The sequence below is a fragment of the Pelecanus crispus genome, chromosome 1, assembly GCF_030463565.1.
Source record: "Pelecanus crispus isolate bPelCri1 chromosome 1, bPelCri1.pri, whole genome shotgun sequence".
Lineage (NCBI taxonomy): Eukaryota > Metazoa > Chordata > Aves > Pelecaniformes > Pelecanidae > Pelecanus > Pelecanus crispus.
The window spans coordinates 26,160,943-26,185,486 of NC_134643.1; the positions used below are offsets into that span (position 1 = coordinate 26,160,943).

Below are 24,544 nucleotides of genomic sequence, written 5' to 3' on the forward strand. Positions count from 1 at the left end.
GCTACTGGTGAGCTCATAAGTCAGCTAAGAGCCACAGGGACACTGAAGTTAGCCAGAACAATGGTGGTGCCAGCTCTTAACGTGCTGCTTGTCCATGGTCACCTAGCAGAGAAGGGCAGGAGGAGAAACAGAATTAGCTTTATAACTTCAAGATGTGTAATCTGAAGGCTGATGGGAAGATGAGATCTGCTCCCAGTATCATTATTTCAGAGAAATGTGCAAGGTGAGCACATTGAAATGACTCTATTTCAATTCTGGGTTACTTTTACAGATAAAGTAAGATGTCAGGAATACAATCAGACTTGTCTTGGCAAGTGCTGCAGGCTCCCTGTCACAGATAGGCCTTTGTGTTGCATTTGAATTTGCATTTTTGCAAATTTTGCAAATTTTGCAAATTTTGCAAATTTTGCATTTGCATTGTGAATTTGAAACTGGTTTCAGACCTTTCTCTGAGCTGAAACATGTAGATATGTCAGAATAATTCTAAATCATTTGTTTCACCAACACTAAAAAGATGAAATAGGAAGAAAATTTTGGCTAAGCTAAAATGTCAAGTTTAGTTTCTCTTAGAATGAGTAGGTGTACAGTTCCTTCAAAGTGAAGAAAAGTGTTAGAAACCTGTATGTATCCAACATCTTAGAAAATCCTTACTAATACGAGTTATGATATGGTAATACATAGCATAGATTTCTTCAATTAGTATTATTTTTCATGAGATGAAAACAATAACTTTCTACATTACTTTTCAACAGTTACTGAAAATACTTTTCTTGTTAGTGAAGACAGTAACATTTTTCTCTTACGAAAGGGAGCGGGGGCTATCTGAGAGATTTCTGTTGCTCTTTTTCATTTCTTATCAACACAACATAATTGCCTGAACCAAATGTTAAGTAGATACTTATCTAACTATAGCATTTCTTCATCTTCATGCGTAAACTCTTTTGTATCTCGTTATAACATTTGATTTGTCTTTCCAAGTTTGGGCGCAGCACAGCTAGCGGTAACCATAAAGTCAGTATATTAGCACCATCTAGCTTTCTGTTTGTTGCTATTGCACTTTTTCTTCCAGCTTAAAAAAGGGGAGCAGAGCACGAACTTCAGCTGCTGCTTTAAAGAGCAGAGTTCTCTCTGTCCTTTGGTGGAAGGCTTATTTTTCAGTTTCTGAATGTCAAGACTAGGAAGCATAAGGAAAGTGAGATGGAAGAAACTGTCGAGTTTGTTTGAATTCTGCAGACTTTACATAACATCAGATAGTTTGGGATCCTTTTCTGATCATTTAGTCATATGTCCTCACTATAGCAGCCCAAAAATTTAGGTATTTAGGCTATGCGAGAGTTCTCTGAGTTTTCTCAAAGCTGCTAGGTAGGGAGGAATTCCTTGAAAGGTTGGTTTATCAATGCTAAGACACTGGCTATGACAAAAAAAAGGACAGGTACACTGGAATTGGTAAGGTAAACTTTTCTGTATATGTACAGTATTTACAAGAAGTATAGATTATCTACTAAATTAAAATAAATGCCTAATCACCAGACAACAAAGCTTTGGAAAGATGAATTACCAGAGCAAGAGGTGGGCTTCAGTCATATAATCTTTTTTCTTCTGCCTAATTCACAGTTTTTTAAATCTAAATTCAGGTCAGAGAGAAACTATGCATAGCTGCCTAAGTGATTTTTAAAATCTAAGTCTCCTTTTATTTTAAATGAAACTCAGGCTACTTTGGTAGATAGTAAGACAATTTCACTACAGGTAACCATGCAGTTAGGAGAAATATCTTCACTTCCGCTGCTATTTCTTGTTTTTCTTACTAGTTATAAATACTGATCTTTATAGATAAAATAGTGTCTGTGTATATACTCTTCTGAAGATGAGTGAAATTAAACAGATATTTTATATGAAATAAATGGCACTTCAGTTAATTCCTGTGAGGATTTTCTGTTTGCACTGGTGGTAGTTTAGTGTTTGCGATGTCCTCTGACACATATAGTTTGTTCTGTTTAGCAGTACAACATGTTTGATCTGTATTTTTAACATCTGCAGTTTTGTTCAAAGCATTTTCTTATCCTATCATAAGAACAGTAGAATTGTAAGAAATATGGGTGGAGTATATCAGCACTCTTTATCATTTCTATTGCAGTTTACTCCTAATTAGTCTCAAATACATTTAAGATGTTAATCTTTCTACCAATACCTGACAGAGATTGCCCACTGCCATTTGCAACATCAGGCCTTCCAGTATTTTGAGATGACCTGTAATCCATATACAAATGGGAGGTTATTAAACTACCTTCCTGCCATTGATGAAAAGATAATCCTCTGCCACTCATTCCTCATGTGTGGCTAAAGGGAGCCTGCCATGAAGGAAAGCCTCGGTCTTCACCTGGGTCTTCATTCACTAACCATATAACCAAAAATGCTTCCGTTTCCTGAGGCTGTCTTAGTACCTTGTGAAGTCTTGTTACAACATGTTGAAACACTGTGGGATGCAGCAGTCTGCTGCAAGAGGATCCCATCACAGCAGTCAAGGGTGTATTCAAGTCAGCTGGGTCTAAGTAAAACTTAGCTGCTCCCTCTAGCTATGATTTTATAGTGTGCACACTTTTCTTGTGTCTCCTGTTACTGGTAAATGGGACAATGTTTGCTGAGTGTAGCTGGCCTCAAAATTAGTGCCCACGTTGTCCTAAGAACCTCCTTCTCAGCTACCCATGTAGATGAAATCTTCTCCAAAGAATTCCTTATAAGCTAATGGGGATGTCAGTAATATGGAAGATGACCAAAAGCAGACATATCTAAAGGGAATTCTCTAGTAAAGAAACTTTATTTATGAAGCAAAAGAGAGTTAGAGGTTTCTTTTTAATCGAAGTATTTCAGGTATGATCATTTGAGGAGATCATGGGCCTTGGCAGCAGAGAGAGAGATTATACTTGGCTAGCTCTCCACCCGGACCAAAAACTGACAGTGTTTTGCCAGCACCTGCACTGCAGAACTGTTGGAGTTGCCAACATGGTCACAATACTTTTGAATTAGAGTTGGCTCATGCTCAGACTGTAAGCATGGACAATGTGACCTTGTATTTGCTTGCTGTATACAGAGGACCTTTGAGACACTGGGTGAAAGATTTCATTGTAGCCTCTGACAGGAAGTCATAAAGAAGTATCAGGGTTTTAGTTAAGTTTCATTGGCTTTGAAGACAGAAGAGGTGTGAACTGCAGAGCTTCATTTTCCAATCCATATTCAACCTAGAGGAAGCATGACAATCCAAAATCTTAGGACTGATCAAGAGAAGCATGGTAGCTGTAGGTAGTTCTGCAATGCTGAAGCAAACTGTATTAATGCCAGTGCTTTACTCAACACCACTTGTGAAAGATGTGTAGCTGATAAAATAGGCTTTGGTTGAATTTCAGATGCAGTTGACTGTTGAAGAAAAAAGGGATTTCAGTAAAAAATGTGAGCAGCAACAGGAGTATACAGTGCAGCAAATACCACTGCATATTCAGCAATATCTGCTCTTCTCTTTGCGTCAAGGTATGCCAAAATGTCATCTAACATCCAGCACCACATATTTATATGTGTAGAGCATACTTTCTCTACTCAGTGAATGATCCTGCAGAAGGATACATCAGAAACTACTATGAAAAGTATTCTGGCTGCAACCTTCAGAGTACTTCTTGAAATGTAGTGTCGTGGTTTAGCCCCAGCCAGCAACTAAGCACCACGCAGCCGCTCGCTCACTCCCCCTACCCCAATGGGATGGGGGAGAGAATTGGAGGAGTAAGAGTGAGAAACACTCCTGGGCTGAGATAAGAACAGTTTAATAATTGAAATAAAGTAAAATAGTAATGATAATAATAACAATATAATAAGGATAATAGCAACAATAATATACAAAGCAAGTGATGCCCAATGCAATTGCTCACCACCCGCCGACCGATAGATACCCAGACAGTTCCCGAGCAGCGATCACTGCTCCCTGGCCAAGCCCCGCCAGTTTCTATACTGAGCATGACGTCATATGGTATGGAATAGCCCTTTGGTCAGTTTGGATCAACTCTTCTGGCTGTGCCCCCTCCCAGTTTCTTGTGTACCTGGCAGAGCATGGGAAGCTGAAAAGTCCTTGACTAGCATAAGCAGTACTCAGCAACAACTAAAACATCAGCATGTTATCAACATTCTTCTCCTACTAAATCCAAACCACAGCACTATGCCTGCTACTAGGAAGAAAATTAACTCTATCCCAGCCGAAACCAGGACATGTAGTCATTGCTGAATTCCTTGAACTGGAAAGATTGGCATTGCTAATCTGTAACTTAACCTACTCTTCCTGCTCCATGAAGTTACATGATTCTTTTGAAACCATGAGAGCTTTTTACTAAAACTTAGGAAGAGGAAATTATCTTTCTTTTCAACAGTAACCCTCAGACAGTTGCTGACTCCAAAGATCCAAGACAAGCGTGTGCGTATCCCTTTCTGCAAGACAAGACTCATAAATCCTGGCACATCATAAACTGGAGTGTTTCAAGAACTTCTGACACATGGAGTGAGACTACTAAGAAACTAACACAAAATTTGAAAATTTAAACAGTGACTTTACAGTTCAGCAGAAATATTGGTCAAATTTTGGCCCATAATTAATAAACATTTTAAAATTTGGGTCCAATAGCAATGGTGTCTATTTTTTGTTTAGTCAGAGGGTCAAAAGTGTCGTTCAGGTAGCTACAACTATCTTATATTTCTTGCTAAATTCTGACAAACCTGTCCTCATTTTTACATTCATAAGGCAACATGCGCTTGTATATATGAAGGTAAAAATTTCCTGTCTACATTATAAACAGTATGATAGAATGGCTTGATTTTTGATTCACTTTTAGCGATGTATGGATGCCTTACTATTATTATTCAAATGTGTCTCATAGCAGTATTTTCTGTGATGCTAGTTTAAAATGTGCTAAATGCTAGTATTTCATTGTGCTAAATGAATGCTAGCATTTTGCCATGGAGAAAAGTGCTAATGTGTTAACTGTCTTCATTTAAATTATTTTAATATTATACACTTTTGCAAAATCATTTGACTGTAATCAGTTACTTTTTTAAAAATGAAAATTGCACTTCATGAAAAATGACACATTAAAATTACATTAATGATTAATTGGATAAAGATGATGGGTTAATGCAAAATTATTATGGAAGGAGGAAGCAAAAGTGTTTATCCTGCTGCTAGATCCTTAGAGAACAGATTATAGCTATGAGCCTGATTTTCAGTGCTTCTCACAGTAATTGCTTCAGAGGAGGCATGGGGAATCTTGAAGACCTTAATGATATGCCACTGCCACTTTAATTGCTGAGAGAAGCCAAGAGAATCCTAATTGCCAAGAGAAGCATTACTAATTAAGGTGTCATTCTTCATTCATTCCATAGTAATTAATCCGAAATATTTGTAAAAGCTGAGATACAAATTTAGATCCAAACTCACTTAGCTTAACCACAACAGACTTTATGTGAAAAAGATCTATGGGTTAAGCAAGGTTAATAGTCAGAAAACTTAAAATATGTTTTTTTCTTAAAAAAAAATTGCTTTGTTTTTACTCATAACTTTTTAAAACATGAAGTAAAAGAATTGAGAATATATTTAAGAATCTATTCTCATGAATATGTAACGTATTTAAACCGTGATTCTACTCTCACATTAAAAAAATCATTAAAGCTGTTTATGTAGGGTGTCCCTTATATTTCACTGAAAAGCTACGTGCTTCTGAAAATGTTAAGATGGGTTTTCTTCATCTCTGTGATGAGCAAAATGATGCAAGTTCAGTTGTATATGTATTGTCTTTAGATCATAACTTTAACAGCATTTGTTCAATATCTTCCTGCCTTCACTAGGATTGAGTATGCGTATTTGATTAGGTATGGAGAATCCCCATAATCAGTCCTGCATGTGCATCAAATCCTTCTTTGGTTCATCTTTGATAAAATTCTTATTCAGCCTCACAAAATAATCAATTGGAGTGAGCTGGTCCTGTTAGCACTGGTCCGTTTTCTGCATACTGGTTTTTGTACCTTGTTCTCTCCTCAGCATTCTTTAATGCAGTTATGTCGCAGTCTTACTGGGTCCTAAACTCTTATCCTTTTGGCATGGATTATCTCTTATGGTTTACCTGAATGGTGCCTTGCATTCAGATGCAAATGCCAATTTTTAATTCTTATCATGTGAGATAAGAAGAACTATGAACTCAGAACCTATGACTGAGCATCTCAGTGACCCATAGAACAGCTTGGAAGACTTTTCTAGTGTACACTATCAAATTTCTGTCTGCAGTTCTCAACTTCAAATCTCTACCCATCTAAACTTCCTTGTCTTTGTGTGCATGTGTGAGGGGAAAAAAGAAGTGAAAAAAACCTTGGCAGCAATTTTCAGTTTGTTAAGTTAGAGAAGAGGTCACTTTCAGACCATAAAGATGGTGATGAGCTGTGCTGTACCATCACTCAGGACTCGTCATCATAGTTTATGTGCCTGACTCCTAATTCGAGTCTACTCGACCAAATTTGAATGCAGCATCACTGCATGAGAGAGGCTGGTTGAGTGAGTACCTTCTAGCAACAGTCACTTGTTGCCGCAGTGGGATGAGATTAAGCCCTATACCCAGATGGCAGATTGCATGTGATGATCCTACCATGGAGAGAGAAGAATTAAAGGATGAATGGTGCAAAGAGCCATGACCTGGACTTGTCTAACTGAGGCACCTATGAAGGATTTTTATAGAATCGTAGAATCACAGAATTGTTTAGGTTGGAAAAGACCTTTAAGATCATCCAGTCCAACCATTAACCTACACTACCAAAGCCACTGATGGCTCCCAAAATCATGCTACCCAATACAAAGACGTAGAAATCTGGAAGACCTGGACTGTGCTTGGCATGTGCCTCCTTCTTGACTACAAAGGGAGCCAAGTGTGAAGTGTGCCCAAACAGATTTGTGAAGTGTCTCAGTGGTTGCTGAGGACCTGATAATCACATTATATGCATTTCTGGGGATTTAGTTCAGTCTCTGCCTGGTCTTGTCCTAGACTGACTGCCCTTTAGTGGCTGGAATATGTGAGATGCACTAGCTGAGCACCGCATCTGATTTCATTTCATGCAAGAGGAGTCTAGTTCACGTGCTTTGAATTAATTCTGCAATATGAACCAAGCGCTGCAACTGGGGGCAATGGAGAGATTCTCTTCAAAAGTGCACTCCTTATTCAGACTGAGTTACCAATGTAGATGCATCCATTTTTGTTTAGGTACTTCATTTAAGTACCTAAAAGCAGTTGGACAAAACCGGGCAGCAGCTTCTATTGATGCCCATGTCAAGGGTTCAAGCAAGGGTTCAGTCCTGAAAATACATGAAGTACATGCTCCGGTGAAACCTTACATTTGTGCTTGTAAATGTTTGCTTTATTGGATTTTTAAAAAATATGAAGAATAAAATCTAAACAGAGTCTTGTCTGTTGTTAGAAATGCTCAAATCACAACTTCAGAAAGCTATTAACATGTAAAAAGGATTTTTTCTGTATTTTCCTTAAAAATAACAAAGCTCATGGTAGCTTAGAAGGCCAAATGATGAACTAATATTTAGCTGAAAATAGACCTTAAGTTCATTAAATTGTAGGCAAGGAACTGAGAAAATCTAAAGTTTAATGTGATTTTTAACTGGCTTTTGTTCTAAACCACTAGGTAATAAGTTTGCTTTAAGTTTAATTTACATATAAGTGTTTTTCATATACAAGATAAGAAGAATGGATGGGTTGACCATTCAGTGCTATGTGACTTGAAGGTAGTATTAAAAAAATAAATGTTGTTATGTTGTAGCAAAATATGTGTCTTCTTAGGTCCCCACATGGAAGATCATGATCTGAGCAGTTTAGTCACTACATGTACATGAAGTGAAATATAGGCAGGTCATTTTTTTCCTATGCATCATTTGTCTTACTAAAATGAAAGCATAGAGTAGGCTGCTTATTTTTACTACAATAAATGATGAACAGTTAAAAATGTTTTATCACATCAGAGTTATTCTAAAATTTCTACATGCTACTTGAGGAGACTGGTCGACTGGAATGTTCAGGTTGGCTTCTTTAGCTTAAATTTCTTTATGCTGTTGTTACACATTTCCCATAGCTTTAGAAAAGTATCATTCAGAACAACATCTGACTTTTAGTTTTGCTTAAAACTTGAGCAAAAAATTACTACTCTGTAAATACACCCAAAATATTGCTGACAGTATCTTTAGAATGAAATTGCACTCAAGTATCCCTTTTTCATAACCTATTCCAGAATTATATATAGTATAATATATATATTTATTTTGTATTGTATTTTTATTTATTTCATATTATAATTTTTAACTTTTTTGCCACGTATGTTCCTTTTGAAAGTTGTATGGAAACTTCCTTACGTGCCTGAGTCTGTAGTAATGAAGATATAACTGACTGTGATATTCATAACATTATTACTGTACATAGTCACCTAAGCAATATTCTTATTTTCCCAGACAGCAGGACCAAATGTCATTGAAGTAATTGTTTTAGATTTTGGTTATATTGCTTTATTCTATTACAAATCAGCATAGTACACATATCATGCAGGTGAAAGATGCAGTTTATTTATTAGCCTTTCTTGTCAGGTGATCTGACTTGTTTCTAGGTACCATACACTAATCTGTGACATAGAATTTAAGAAAGAGTTATTTCCACCTGACATACATTGACATTGCATATGGTCCAGCATGGCCTGGCATTATTTCTGTACAGACAGTGCCAGTACTATTAACTGCAAGGATGGGGGCATGCCACCTGCCTGTTGTGTCCTTCTGTCACTTGCGCTGTCCATCTGTTACTTGTAGGAAGGTAAAATTCACCTAATTTTTGTCTTTTAGAACATACGCCCTGACAAAATCAAAGGCACTTATAACGGCAAAATTAATTTTAAATGCTAAGTGTACATAACCAATCTAATCCTCTGTATGTGCCAGAATGCTGGCTGAGTTCGATACGGTAGGGTCAGTTGTGCTATACTGTGTCTGAGGGTGGATTTCAATTCATAATACACTATTCTGTATGGGAAAAAGAATTTTAACACAATACTGGATGTAAAGGCAGAGGTAACTTTTTATAAATTCAATTTAGTATTTTTTTTTCTCCACAGTAGTATAATTTCAATGATGACAGTACTGCATTTAATTTTAACGTAGTAACAGAGTCCCCATGGCCCTGCACTATGTTGTTTTGCTCAAATAGTATATTCATCACAGCCAGCTCCCTTTAAATAGTCCACGTCCTGTTAAATGTCAACACAATTGTGTTGGCAGTTCCATACTGTACCATTTTGTTAGGGTCCTCAAGTACATCTCACATGCCCAAATAAGCAACGTCATGGCATCACCTTGGTAGGCTGGTGGTTTCTGTGATCTCGTTGGTGTAGCAGTGCTTTCATACAGAGTTCTGCACAATTAGCTCACTCTGTCTTTTTATTTAAATAAAAATGTAATGAGAAGTTCACCCTGCACTACAAATAATCTTTTTAGCGTGCTTACTCTCACAAACCTGTTTTAATTTAATCCCATCCTAAATTAACTTTGTGTCTGTTCAATAACGTAGTCTTGGTTTGTCTTTCTGTAATGTGTAGGATTTTTTTTTCACTTTATGCATAAATGATAAAAGAGATCAGGTAGGTGAAGAATGCATATGAAATGGTATGTCCAGTCTTGTGCATGGTTTGTCTTTGGAGCAAGAGACAGAAAAGACCCGTTCAATTATCTTTCGTGCTGCTTTTATGGAGTAAACCGGGGACAGATTGGCAGGGGAAGTGGTGTGGTAGGTGTACGTTTGAGTTCCACTGCTAAGTCACCATCGGGGTCAGACCAAATTCCCTTGCTTTACCAGATGGAGAGCTCCTCTGATAACGTTAGAAGATTGCCAGCCCAAAACGGCCATCTCCTTTTCTTTAAAGTTTATTCCAAAGATGAAAAGCTGTATGGCTCTGGTGAGAGAACAGATTCCTAAATACAAAACTAGTAACCCTTGTCCAGTAAATCAGTGGCTTAGAAGTTACTGGTTTTATCATGTGTTCCTCCATTTCTGATTTTGACCACTGATATTTTAAGTTTATTTAAATTTTGAAACCGTTTTAAGTTCCAAGTTTTAAGTGGACTGCACCGTGCCATTGATCAAGTAGAAGAGAATAAGAAACTTGGCTCAGTTTGCAGTAGTGCTGGCGTGGAGAGGTCTGCCTGAGGATGTGCGCCCCTCACCGCTGGACTCCTGACGGCCAGTCTCTTTTCTAAATCGGAATGTTTATGGCGCTCTAGCCCTTTTTCATCTGGCTGTAAGTCTTACCTTTGAAGGGCAGGCTGAAATCCGAAACAAAGGTCTGAACATGTAGACGGCAGAATGGTTCCTTTTAGGTTAAGGGCCATAGGCTGGGAATACCACGTTACATGGGCATGAGGCGTCATTTTAAGGATCTTCCAGTCAAGCCATGTAGAAACACATTTTGAGTAATGAATGCGTTTAAACAAAATTGGAGTTGTTATGCAAGCAACCCAGCCGGGGGTGGTATTAATGTAACAAATGTTGCCAGTAGCTGGGAACATGTGCTAGACTAAGATGTCCAAAAATGTTACAGTTGCTTTTCTTTCATTTACTACTTACGCCAAAAAAAAAAAAAAACCCAAACCCAAAAAAAACCACATGGGAGGAGAGGAACCAACAATTTGTGTAAATGCAGCATTACCATTATTTTGTATATTGAGAAGGAATGGATCCATTTTCAAACAGAAGATAACTGATCCCTAGATTAGTATTGTATGATTAAGATTAAGTTAATAAAGTAATCATATGTCATGTAAAATTTTATTGCCATTATAGAATGTGAGTGTTCGATTTAATCACAAATGCTACATTCATTTTTAATTGAGCTGTGTGTATTCTACTTAATGGAAGGCTTGGGTTTTTTCCTTGTACACTCAATAAATTTTAATTGAACACCTGATTCCTGCCACTAACACATTAACATCTGGACACTATCTTTTGTGCATATAGATACACTGATTAAAACTCAGCAGAAAAGCAGATAATAGGAAAACAAAAAGACAACATTATGGAACACTTTCAGCCATAATTTTTTTATTATATATTGAGAAGCATTTAATTATCTTATTTCATTTAATTAGCCCCACTACTTAGGTCAATTGTTTTTTATTGATATGGCATGTTAGCAACTTCGCTAATTGGCACAAAATAGCATGTGACTATATTAAATGACTTGTCTTGTCCAAAATAATTTCTTACAGTTTTTCGCTTTCCTGAGACTTTTTATTTATTTCACAGTCTTTTCAATAATATATAAAATATTTTGGCAGGGAATGGCTTGATTTAAAATTTAGCATTTCACTTTTCATTTTTATTTCTGAGTTAAAGACAACAAAGGTTCTAAAGAGAAAGCGTTTACTTTCTAGCATATTTTAGAATCAGAAAGTATCACTCTACCTTTTGTAGCTTTTAGAAGTTTTAGTCTTTCTTCAGAAAGAAAAGTGTATTTTTAAGCATTCTTTATGATTAAGACTTTAAACATAATTTGTCAGCATTTATAAATTTAGTCTAGAAAAAAAACAGCAGTGTTGTGTCACTCCAGCTATTGTACTGTAGTGGTTTTGGTATCTGTTCTGTACTGATCTGTTTTAAACCAATGATTTAACAAGTCTGCCAACTCTAACAGAGTATAGATGAGCTCACATTATATAAATGTTTTAGTGCATAATATTAATTTCCTGTTAAATAGTAACAGAGCTTATTAGAACAGAGACTTTATGGAAATGTAATTGATCAAAAAAGATTTTTCTTCTGCATGCAATACTTTCTTTGGATAATTGATTATACCTCTCCTTAATTTTAGATTCTTCTATTCCAAACCATTTTTCATATTTTTCTTTAAAGACATAACATATTTTTGACTCAATAATTCCTCAGGATGTGTTTGGTATCTGTGTACCAGGAAAAAAAGATTACAATTTCACCAATTGGCACTTTTTCAGTTTACCAAATACCGATACTGTTGTAAATTATTCCCATGCTTTTTGAGTTGTTGGATAACCTTTATAATATATGTGTTCAACTGTGTTGGCACTTCAGCGGATGAAGTAACTCGTCATTATGCAATGAATGTTCTCCCCCTAATCTGAGAATAAACTTATTATTAATATGTATGACTCTGTGCTCCCATATATACATGATTTGTGGAATAATAAGACATTTTACTTGTTTAAAATACTCACTTTAAAACTACTTCAAATATAAGTTTCACAGTCCTTGCCCTGAAGTTTAATTTAACCACTTTTTGTGGTTACACAGTGGCCATTTCTTTCCTCTTCAAGTCAGTCACAAACAGGTAGCAGGGTTCAATTTGAACTAGATCTTCGGCTGGGCCACTGCATTATACATATCCTGACATCCACAGGAGGGCAGCATAGTTAAATTAAGGGAGAAGATGGGAATATGATTATAATCCAGCTAAATGAATCTCACGTTTGATTGTTTATATTGTTCTGTGAAGGTTTTATAATTGAGAACAGTGCATATTTTCCTAGCCAATACCGATAAAGCAATTGCATGTTAATTTTAGAAGTTTCCAAGCATAGCTTCTTAGTAGCTATAAATGTGAAGTTTTTCTCTGTATGTATACAGTCTATTTTAGAAGAAGGTTTTAAGATACTTAACGTGGGAGTTATTAAAGCCTATTTGGAACTTTAGCTCTGCAAATTCCAGTATAATCTGTTCTAATATTGTGGTAAACCAAATATTTGGAGAGTGGAGGTAGCTATTCCAGTAGGCTTACGGGACACTGGAACTACTCTGCTCTTTAACTCTTGACTGAGTTATAGCAGGAAATTAGTCCTTTTATATAGGTGTGTCTAAATACACACACACATACATGTAAAGTTCTGTTTGGGGAAAGAGATTGAAAAATCTGTCTCAGATTTGAACAATAATCAATGAGTGACACTAAAAAGATTTATTATCATTTTTGTTCCATTTAAATTGATCACCAGGACACTCAAAGAAGACATTTTACCCTTTGTGTTATATACAAATAAATGCTATTTTTTTAAAAAAGTATTTCTAAAACTTCAAGTGACAAGAAACTGTTCAAACCTCCCCTCACATCCAATTTGTCAGTGTTAGAACTTATATTTTCTCTTAGATTTTATGGATTTTTTTTGTATTTTTTAGGTAACAGCAGCTTTACAGTTGAATATCACTTTAGTATTGCTTTTCTGGGGGAGACTGTTGATTGTGAGAGCAATCCTGTGCAGCAGGAATAGGCTGACCCCAGTAGATGGCTCTGATGCTCCCTCACAGGTGGTAAATTCTGTATTCTTGAAGTCCTGCTTCTACAGCTCCAAACGAGGATCAGCTCCAGTTTAAAAACTCTAGTACAGGGACAGTGCATTTGAAGGTTTTTATTTTCTACGTATTTGTTACGGTAAAGAACTTTTGACAAAGAGGAAATCCATGCTGTTGTTGTAGGCTTATATCTTTCTTGTATATAACTTTGGGTTTGTTTGGGGTTTTTTTTGTCTAATCACCACCCAAAGCAAAGCCATTTTCAGGATACTAACATTTCTTTAGGAATTTTTTCCTAATTATGTTAGTCCATTTTAAAAATCCTGAATTCCGCAAAGGGATACTAAAGTAAGTTTCTCAAAGGGGATGTATTTCTCAGTGATGCATTTCTATTGTTTCCTAAAATAACTCCCGCAGAATTCAGTTTTAGATTGTTTGCTTCTGTGTGGCATTTCCAAGGATAAACATACAATCATGTTAACATTTCTAATGCAAATTATTCTACACTGGAAGCTGTCTCTCCCAGTGCCACATGACAATCACTAAATAATAGTAGTGGGTGGCGGTTTCAGAGTGAACCAAAAGAGCTGCTTCTAGGCACACAGAGTTGAGATGTGGAACTGTGCTACTAGGTGTGGATTTTGAAAGTTTAAAAGGGCTGAGAAAACCATTACGGAAATTCATTGAAACAAAAATCCATTAACAAGTAGTAAATACAGAGACACCATTTCTAGATGAAGAACCTCCTAGAGCCAGTAATAGCATGAGTATAGGAGGAAATTCTGGGGATGTGTAACTGCATGCTTCCATCCAGTTGCTGCTTCTGTCCGCATCCTGTTGGGAACAAGGTACAGGCCTGAATCTGCTTTTGGGTGGCCACTTACACGTTCTTTCATAGAGGAAGTTTCTTCAAAAGAGCCAAAGGGACATGGAGTCAGAAGTCTTTTTGTCTCTTTGGCATCTTTAAAATTCTACATGTATTCTGTATAGGAAACTTTTCTTAAAACGGGAATTTTAAGAGAACTGATTGGCTGGGTCATATTGTGAAAGCTTTCTTCCTTGTTCTTACTCCTGTATTGTCATCAAAAGGCAGCCAGGAGTATAAAAGTACTTTTTTGACTCTAACTTTTGGTTAAAAGATCACCTACAGTTGTTGTTTGGCACTGGTAGGTTTTCCAAGGGCGAATGTCTCTATCAGAATGTTAGATTAGCCTTATTGTCTTGGACCAAATGTTCATCTAACCCAGTATCATGTCTCCCACTGTGGCCAGCAGCAGATGACTGAGAAAGTTTGTAAGAGTAGTCTCAGCAGTCTTTCAGATTCCACCTGTCTGCAGAGCAAGGACTTTCTGAGCCAGCTATAGTTCTTTGCATGTAGTAACATTCAGTGCAATTGAATTTCTCTTTCACAAACCTATCCAGGAATGCCTAAAATGCACAATGAAATGTAACTAATTTGAGTTCATGGAAACAAGCCATAACAGTTGCTTTGCTGTGTGAGAATGGAAATTAATGTCTGGCACTGTTCCTACATTCCTTAGAGGTGCTAGAGATGCAATGGAGACAGTCTGCACCACTGATACAGGCAGCATCATGTGGTTTTTCTGCTGTTGTATGTTGGATGGAAAGAGAAGTGGCATTCATAGGTTCCAGTGTTAACATGAAGTCTGGTAGATTAAAAGGGAATTTTCCAAAGTATGAGAGCATGAAATGTCAAAATTTTAATCCAGGAGAAAATCACATAGTTCCCAATAAAAAGCTTTTTATTTCTGCAACATAGGGAGAGACTGCTATTTCAAAGATTGTTTATGAATTCCAGGAAGGTAACGGCATTTTCCCCACTGTTGCTTAAATTGTACTCTCGCACTTTTCATTCTGGACTGCTCTGTAGTAGCTCAACTAAAAAGAATTTTTTTTGTACCAAGCATGCCAAGCATTTTGATATCTTTACAGTCAACTTAGTCTCTGTTGATTATCAGCTAAGTTCAGTCACTGCATCCACAGAAGCTTTACCTCAATAGCACTGACTGAAAAGAGCAAATTAATATAGTTATTCTGAATTGTGCTTTAGATTGAGTACTTTTGTCAGACTGCAAACAATTAACGTTCTCCGTGAATGTCACATTATCTACTTTTCATGATGCCTGGGTACAGAAAGCATTTTTCATTGCATCTGTTTTCAGGCAAGTAACTGCAATGCCTAACTTTGGAGTCTTGGCACTGTAGGGATCTGGTATAGCCAGTGGAGACAGAAGGGTGCTTCCAAAGGGTAATTCGCAAAGCTCTGAAGATGAAATATGCTCCAAGTAGTTTACACTGGATCCATACAAAGTACAAGGGAAACATGGCCTGAAAGTGGCATAGTGGAGTTGCAAAGACAAACATTTAATTTGCTGTTTCCCTTTGGAACATTTTTTTTTTCTTTGTAATTCTTGAACGATTTGCATGTTTTGACACGTGGAGTGAAAAGGCTGAACGGCTTTACAGGCTTCTGAAATGCATTTTCCAGTGTCTGGAAGATAAGGGCTGGTGTGGGGCTTTCCTGAATGTTTCTTCTGCTGCGCTAGGACCTCAGGTTCTGAACAGTTCTCGCTTTTCTCCGCTTTGGTTTCTCTCCCACAGAAGCTAATGTAATAACGCTAACTTCCCTCACTGGACATGTTGTGAGGAGTAATTACCTGAAGTTTATAAAGCACTAGTCAAGTGTCAAGCAATATTCCTGTTAAGAAAATAATGATAGGTAAGTTAGCACTTGTTAAACTGATTTGTTTCAAAACTTTGGTGATGTTTTAAAATGATGGTTTGAATTTATTTATTTCAGGGATTTTTAAAAAAATCCAGCTGTCAAGAATTTTTTAAAAAATTAAAAAGTTTTAAAACATCCTAACATTCTGAATAAACATCTTCTGTGTGCACAAATTGAAGGAAAATGCTAGAGTAATTTGTTACCATAATTTCTGTGCTTCGTTTCAAATCACAAATAGGGATACCAGGTGTAACATATTTCCTCCAAATAGTTTCCATATTTGCGAGATCAAATGTACATCTTTATACTAGTTCATAAGGACTTTAAAATACCTACTAGTGATGATGACAACAAATGTTATGAAAATACTTAGAATTTACAGTCTTTAGGATGGAAATGTATGCATCTTGTTCTGCTTATATGTTTTATTAGCAAAAAAATAAAAAATTAACCTTGCTGATGTCTGTATTCTTTACAAAATTAAAGTGATATCAGCTCAAAAGTAGCTTTCTAGACAGTGAAAAGAAATACATAACCAGCCAGAGATAACCAAAGCCAAGTATCATTCCTAAAAGAGTTCACTGCTCTTAGTAGCCTCCGCCACTCTTCCCAAAAGTGGACTATTTTCAACACCGGGACTCCAGAATTGGAGTTGCTTCAGTTGGCAGCTTAGTTCATTGATTTGTTTTATACCGGTGTGACACTGAACAGGGTGTTTTGACCTATTCCATCAGTGGCACTGTATAATCTAGAAACAAAAGTAGTTTTTTCATATTAACAGGTCCTTGGCCATTTACACTTTCTAGATCACAAATGATATCACTGTCTGGCTGGAAAAAGGGTCACCCGTTTTTCTAATTGCAGTGTCATGTGTTTCCAGTGACAGGGAGACATGTCTAGGCTGGATGCCCAGATGCTTCTGGGTGCTCTTCTGAGTTGATTTAAGGTCTGGCAATGTAAAGATCTGTTTCCACAGCCAAACTGGATGCTCAAGGGAGAGCAATGCAATTGAAGCTTTTTCTACTACATCAACATTAGCATTTAAATTCAGATTTTCACTTTTAAAACCAATCTCTTAGTTGTTCCTGCTTACTGTGCTTTGTTTCACATCACAGAACAGTTTTAGATTAAATTAAACCAGGAGATGAGCTCCAGGGGTGCACCCATATATACTGCAACCACTGGTAACGATTTGGTCCGTGGGTTCAGACTAGAGCTAGTCCAAAGTAAGCTGCATCAAAAAGCACAGAGAGTGGATGTCTGCTCCCCAGCACTAGCTGTTTCACAGTTGTGCTGCATTACCTGTTTATATTACAATTAGATTACATTAGAATCGGAGCACTTTCTACATTTACGTTGCATCTGAAGGATTTCATTCTTTAGTTGCCTGGAATTCTCTCAAGGCTAAAGGATGTTTTTCTGTCTTGACAAACACTCCCACTTTACATACCAAACAGGTTTCATGATATGACATAAATTGGATTAATAATTCTCAAGTTGCCATTGCAGTTACTTCACAGGTTCCGTAAGTACTGGCATGCATATTCACAAATGTTGAAGCGCTCTGGAGTGCAGTAGGATATCACTGTTAAAGAATCTAAGGATATCTGATCTTCCAGCATACCAAGAACCATTTATACTGTAAGTGAAAAGTTGGCTGGGGGCGGGGGGGAACCCACACGTTCTCCTGTTCATATTATGAGTATCTTGCTCATTGGAATAAATGGAACTGTTTTCTGTGGCTGTGGTGTTTGTATTACTTGACATTCTTCAACATTTCTTTATCCTTAGCAGGCATAATTACAGTAGAAGTTTAGGCTCGTTTTTTTCTTTCCGTCTGTTGAAGGCTTATATAGTTCTCCTCCTCAAGAGCACAGAAAGTACTAAAATGAATCCGAGAATGTTTACAGCTAGGTTTCTTATGACCCAGGTCATATTGTTGTCTTGAATCAGTTTTCTCTCTCATCCTCAACTGAAGACAAAAAAATGGCTTAATCTTGCGGGGTTAAATAAAAGAAGGAATGCGGTGCAAGGAAGATTCCTTTTATGCAAGCGCGCAGGGATGACTGAAAGTGCCTGTGGGCATTTGGTCCCCATTGGCTCTCACAGCGAATGCAATGATGCCCACAGATAGCCTGTATTGTTGTCAGTTAAATGGGATCATGAGTGTCTGAAAGGTGTTTGAGAATGAACTGAAAATCATTTTCACAAGTGGATGATTACTTCTGCCACATGTTAACCGAACTCTATCAGAGTGGCCCAGATTTTTGAGACTGCATTAATTGCTCTTTCAACCTTGACTGAGGTTTCTTTTTAAGAAAGGCCTTAGCTGGACTAAACTGCTACACGTATTGATTTTTCTTTCTATATTTTTTTCATTGTTTGTGATAAATGAAGCCTTTTACAAGTAGAGGATTTATCATTGAAGATGTAGATAGATTGCTTCATTCCTTAGAATAAAAAGGCCGGTCTAAAAATGATCTCTGCAGATGTACTAAAGCCTTTCTCATTTCACCAGCAGTGAATAGCTCCGGTATTCCACACTCAATTATGTTTTTCAGCTATTCATTAGTGCTGATTTTTTCATCAAAAAGTAGAACCCTGCACTCTCGCAGCGTGGACTTAGAGCAAATAAGCTGCCATCTTCTTTCCTGTGTATGCCATCACATAATTGAAACTGAACTATAATATTTAGCAATACAGTTTTGCATTTTTGTAACACAAGGAAATGCACTTTGAAAAATATTCAACCTTGTAAAATATAGTGATGCTCAGACTTTTTAAAGAAAATGGTTGTTCAGTTTGTTTGCTCTATTTCTGGAGGAGAAAATGATACCAACTGAGACCAGATGATATCTAAAGCATTTTTATCCAGGTGTTTCTGTGTTTTGAAGTGGAAATGTAATTTCTTGCATTTTTATTTGTTTTCCAGGAAAATGAACTTCATATATTAAATGTTTATTTTTCTACCATATTGTAAGCATTGTGAGATATAATCAGGTAGATCTGTGACTTCATACAAATCCAGTTTTGACTCTTTAATTTGGGAGTGAGTGAAGAGAAAGAAAGCAGTATTAAATAATGCTGAAGAAAAGAAAATTGTAGAACTGTTTTTAAGAGCAAAAGTCTCAGGAAAGTGATTGCATGGTTTCACGTTCGGTTGCATTTTCATATTACTACAAAACTGTGTTAGAAAATCTTTACATTGGGGTAGCACTTAATGACTCAACATGTTTGATCAAGGTCCTATTCTCTATGTGCTGTATAAAAGCAGGTGTATTAGTCTTAAGTCACTGGAAATTATGTGAGTCATATAAAAAGACTGAAGAAGGCAACCAAGCATATCCATCCTAACTATAAATATGTTTTCCAATGTGCACATGTACAGATAGAGATGTTATGTATACATATTTTATTTATTATATTAATACATTTTTACAGAATAAAAGTCTGCCATCTATATCTATGTACATCAGAAAAACAATCTTTCCTAACTTCTTGTCAGTCTACTCATTAACCACTCTCAAAACATGGTTTAGAGAAGTCAAATCTATTTAGTAATAAGCAATTACTATTTCAGTGCTTAGATACAGGGTAACTATTTCAGTATCTTCCTTCTCAGTTTATGGCTGAACTGTAATCATTCAGGAATTATTTTAGATTATCCCAACTTTGGAACCCAAATTAGAGTGAGAAAAATTGTAGCAAATGGTGTGGTTAATTTTTAGAAATAGGGAATTGGCTACTTCTGAATATCAGTTTCTTCTTTGTATTGCACAGAATATTTTACCTAAAGAAAGGTACAGTGTTTGAAGGAATGGCTGCTGTGTGTTTCTTGTTGCTACTGAGGGTTTTTAAAACAGTCTGATGCTATGCATCTTGTGCACATTTTTTTGGATGGAGTGAACAAGGCTTGTAGGTGAATACAGATGCACATATGGGTAGAGAAATAGCAGGCTGCAGCTCTGTGAGTTGGTGACTATGAGGGTCTGCTCTAATTTGTGGTACTTTACCTAAAACCCGTGAAAAATGATGCAATTCCCCATCTTAAAAATAAAACATTCTTCAACTTAGCTCTATGACTTAGTTCACCTCACTATGTTAACCTCTTAATTTTCTGCTCCAGTTGTGAAACCCAAATGTCATTTAATTCTGGAAACTGGCTTTTGTGGACTTTTTCTGTTCTAGACATCAGCTGCACTTTCTACAAATCCTAGATATTACTGTCCAAATTTAACAAGATTCTTAGGTCCTTTGCTTCCCATTTTTTTCAATGGAAAATAAATGGGAAAGAGAAGTTCAAACAGAAGTCTAGGGTGTTTGGCTCCTTCTGGGTATAAATGTTAGACTCGAGTAAGAATTAATCTCCTCATCTTTCAGGAGCATGCACACTTAAGATGAGCAGAGGATATATCCCTTGTAAATGGCTGAAACTTTCTACATTAGAAAAAACCTGTCACTATTAGAGGTGACACTGGAAGAGGGATTAATAACAGAAGGTTATAACTGTGTGTTTATAGTGATTTCTAAAGCCAAGTAACATAAGGCTTTGCACTTCTTTACTAAATCCCAGCTTTGTGTCATGAATGCTATTTTCTTTGTTACCTAATCTTATCTAAGACCACAGGATTTTAAAGTTAGGTAGTTAATGTTCCACTCCTTTGTTTCCCAAGGAAGCTCTTATTTAACACCTTAGTTGGAAGTGATTTATAGGAGGAATAAAAATTTGCACATTGCTATTTAATTTCTTTTTTGTATGTTTTCTTATTTTGTAATTTTGAATTCACTGTAACTTGTGATGGTTCTGCCTGTACTGCAGGACCATATGTGGTATGTCTTACATGAAAAGTAATTTAAAAAGCAACCAACGTTTTCTCTAATAGCAAGTGTTCTTTTAAGATCTCTTATTTTAGAAGCACCTTTCTATACCAGGCTCAGTTAATAATGAAAAAGAATGAATTAAACCTGAGGTTTCTAGGGTTGGGTTAGTCATTTTCTGCCGTGATCCTGTTGGAATGTAAAGTCACTGCCACTGATGATACTAGGATTACTGTCAAGCAACAAGAATCCTCTGTTCATCTATGGCTCCTTTACAGTCATTTAAGACATGCCGAGAGGGTGGGAACATGGTCAGGATATCTTTGTACTGTAGCATTTGAGGACTGTGTGTTCTTAGTTGGTCTTCACAGTCCATGGGGTAGTTGTCTTCTGACATATATCAGCGAAACCTACAGGATGTTCTGAGGGATGTGGTGGCAGAATCACCATGAAGAACAGGGCAGTCTTAGGACTGAGAGAGCCCAAAGGCCACCTGTGGATCCTTCTACTTTTCTCCCCGCCCCGGTCACTAATCTTCAAGGCTGAGTGAAATTCGTCAGTTATTCTCCCTCCACCCTGTGGCAGTAGTAAAGAGATTAATGGGGCAGTAGCAATGTGGTATGCTTTGGGAAAAATAAATGCTCTGATCTAGGGGAACTTGCCTGGCTCTTTTGAAACATATATGAAAAGCAAAACAGTTCATATTTTGTGGGGGAATATGTGCCTATCACTCTGTGAGGTAAATGCTTCCTTAGTTGCAAAACATTATAAACTTTCAAATAAACCCTAGTAGGCCCTTTTTGGATACCTTTTCTGACATAACGCTTACTCCTCTCCTTTCTTTTTATTGCATTTATAATAATCACAGAATTAAGAAGTTAGAAGGAGGGTCTGGACTATTCAAAGCAAGCTACATCACATGGTAATCCTGTACACAAAGCCAGTTTTCCTCTCTCATATGAATAAAAAGCAGACTAACCAAGCAAGGCAGAGCTTCAACACAGGTGTAGCAGGAGTTGAAGAAGGACAAGATAGTGGTGTCATAGTAATGAGTGAGCTGCTACGTAATCTGACAAACCACCGTGGTTAATAAGCATTATGCTGAACACTTACGTTAGACAAAAATTTGTCCTTTGTGATACCTAAGTGGGAAAGAATGTGCTTGAGTGTCTGCCCAGGATACGTGGAAAGAAGGTTTTGCCTGTTTCTTACTCGCCTGTTTCACATGAGATGTTGGTTCGTTGCTCTGTTTTTCAATTGAGTTAAAAAACACCAGGCAGCAAAGCCCCAGAGTGATCAGAAAGTAGAGGGCAGCACAAAGGCACCTGTCCATCTACCAACCATCCAACCAACCACCCCCAATCCTAGTTATTATAACTTCTTCATAATATATGTGCCAGCATCCTCTGGAGAGTGCCCTGTGAAGCCGGTATTTATTGGTCTGAACAATTTGGATCTTTGTTCTGCCTTTGACCCACCTAGATGTACTAGGTGCCCTCGATAGAAGCTGGCCAGCCAAGAAGGGACATCTCATACATAATATTTTGCTCTCCTGTCAGGTTTTAAGTAACAGATCCTTACCACTTATAGGCTCTTGCTTACAATCCCGCAGCTCATCCTTTTCCTCTTGCTGTCTTTGTAAACAACAGTGCAACATGACCACAGTGACAGAAAAAAGTGTCACTGTTATGCCATAAAACTTGCTGCAATTTCGTGGGTAATGAGGGTGCTTCCTTTACCACAAAACAGTATCAACATCTGTGGTTTTGTCATCTCACTGATACTTCTGATTATGTCGTCTGATTCAAAGCTTGGAAATTGCCAAGGTGACAAGGAGTATTGTAGTATTGTAATCAAGAGTCTTTATAGTGAAGTGCTTCTGTTTAGGAAATTAGATTCTGGTTTACTCTGGAAAAAAAACTAATCTTGTGTGTCTGCTGACATTTTGTTATTTGAGCATTTTCCCAAATTGACACCGTGACTGACTTCTCACAGACTAGAGAAACACTAGCAAATCTATGGAAACCAAATGGAAAAAAAAGCGTTGGGGAGTTTAACTTTTCTAACATTCAGTATTTCTGTGTAGTCAAAAGTGTTCTACTTTAAGCTATTTTTTCTATTTTCAGAAGCAATTGGTGTAATATAAGTGATAAGCAGGTTAGTCTTCTCAAACAAGAGATCTTTTGTTTCTGCTTTTTGTCTTGTTTGGAGTGAAAAGGAATATCTCTTTGCATTTCTGTGATCTGACTAAATAGAAGAAAAAAATCACTTCTTAGATGTGACAACACTGAAGAAGCAGCTCAGTAGGTAGAGCAAATGAAAACACTAAATTGTATTGGGTCCTCCTAATATCATGCTTCTTATTAATGGAAAAACATTCCCTTTATTATTTCCTTTGCAGATATTTGTATGCGCTAGGACAGAAGGTTTGGAAGCGGTGGAAAAAACGCTACTTTGTTCTTGTTCAGGTTAGTAGTCTGCCATGAAATGTCATTAAAAAGTAGTCTTGGACTAGCAATTTTCTTACGTATGGTTTCTGGAGCCACTAGTCAATCAGTATCTTAAGGCAACATATGCAGCACTACTCCAAGCTTCTTACAGCATAAAGACATCCAAAGTGTTTTTTTTTTTAAATTTACATATGTAGTAAAGAGAAATGTCACTGAGTTTTACATATATATAAATGAGTCCCTACACTGAGCAATGTTTCAACTGAAACCTAGAAATTTCTGAATGAAATTGTTGTGACCCTGAAACATTCCACTGACAGCTTTCTAGCATCAATCAATTTAAAGTTATATTTCACAAAGTGGATTGTACTTACTGTTTCATTTATTCTATCTCAACAAAGATTTCCTGCCTTTAAAATTATATATATGAAAGCAACAATAGTTACTATTAAGAACTATTTCGTAAATACTTTTTGAATAATGCTATTTTTTGTTCTTCCTTGCAATACTAAATTGGGTAAAATTATGTAGTTGTTACAGAAAATCTAATATAGTAATTGTTCTTGGTCACAAAAATGTGCTGGGCTTGTATTTCATAACTTTTTCTCCAAACCTAGAACTGTAAATATTTTCACATGCTAGTGAATGGTGACATTAACAGGAGATTAATAGAATAGGAATAGAAAAGTAGATTTTGAGTGGTCAAAACTGAGAAATGAACGATTTTTGCAAGTCTTTGGAAAAATCATTATTTTCTGTTTGTGTTTGTCTTCAGATTGCAGTTACAAATTCGATGTTCTTCTGAGCCAGTTCAGAGAATGCTGTTCTTCCGTGTCCTTTGTTTTGTTGACAGAAAACTGTTAAAGTCTCAGTCTCCATATAAGCGTCACACAAAGGATGAAGCCTGTTAACGAGGCTTTTTTAAGAATGCAGGCTTCTAAAACTAATTTACAAAAAGCCTGATTCCTTTCTCTACCACTCTGTCAGTCACACTCACCTGGTCTCCTCCTACTCCTAAATGATGAAAATTGTGAGGATGTAAAAAAACCAAAACCTCCTGAACAAGGTTTTTAATAAAGTAAAGTTAAAAGCTGAGAGTATTTGCATTTGCCAGTTCTCTTTGGCTTCAATGGGAATTGGGTTGCATATTGATAAAC

The 24,544-nt window shown here is 36.8% G+C and overlaps 1 protein-coding gene across 13 annotated transcripts in view; it reads left to right on the top strand.

Moving 5' to 3' along the window:
* Positions 1-24,544, top strand: part of CADPS2 (calcium dependent secretion activator 2) — a 335,485-nt gene that overhangs the window by 188,280 nt on the left and 122,661 nt on the right. For all 13 annotated transcript variants that reach the window (XM_075727943.1, XM_075727950.1, XM_075727951.1 and 10 more), the window contains exon 9: positions 23,339-23,405. In XM_075727943.1, coding sequence (XP_075584058.1) covers positions 23,339-23,405 — 67 coding nt within the window. The remainder of the gene's footprint in view (positions 1-23,338; positions 23,406-24,544) is intronic.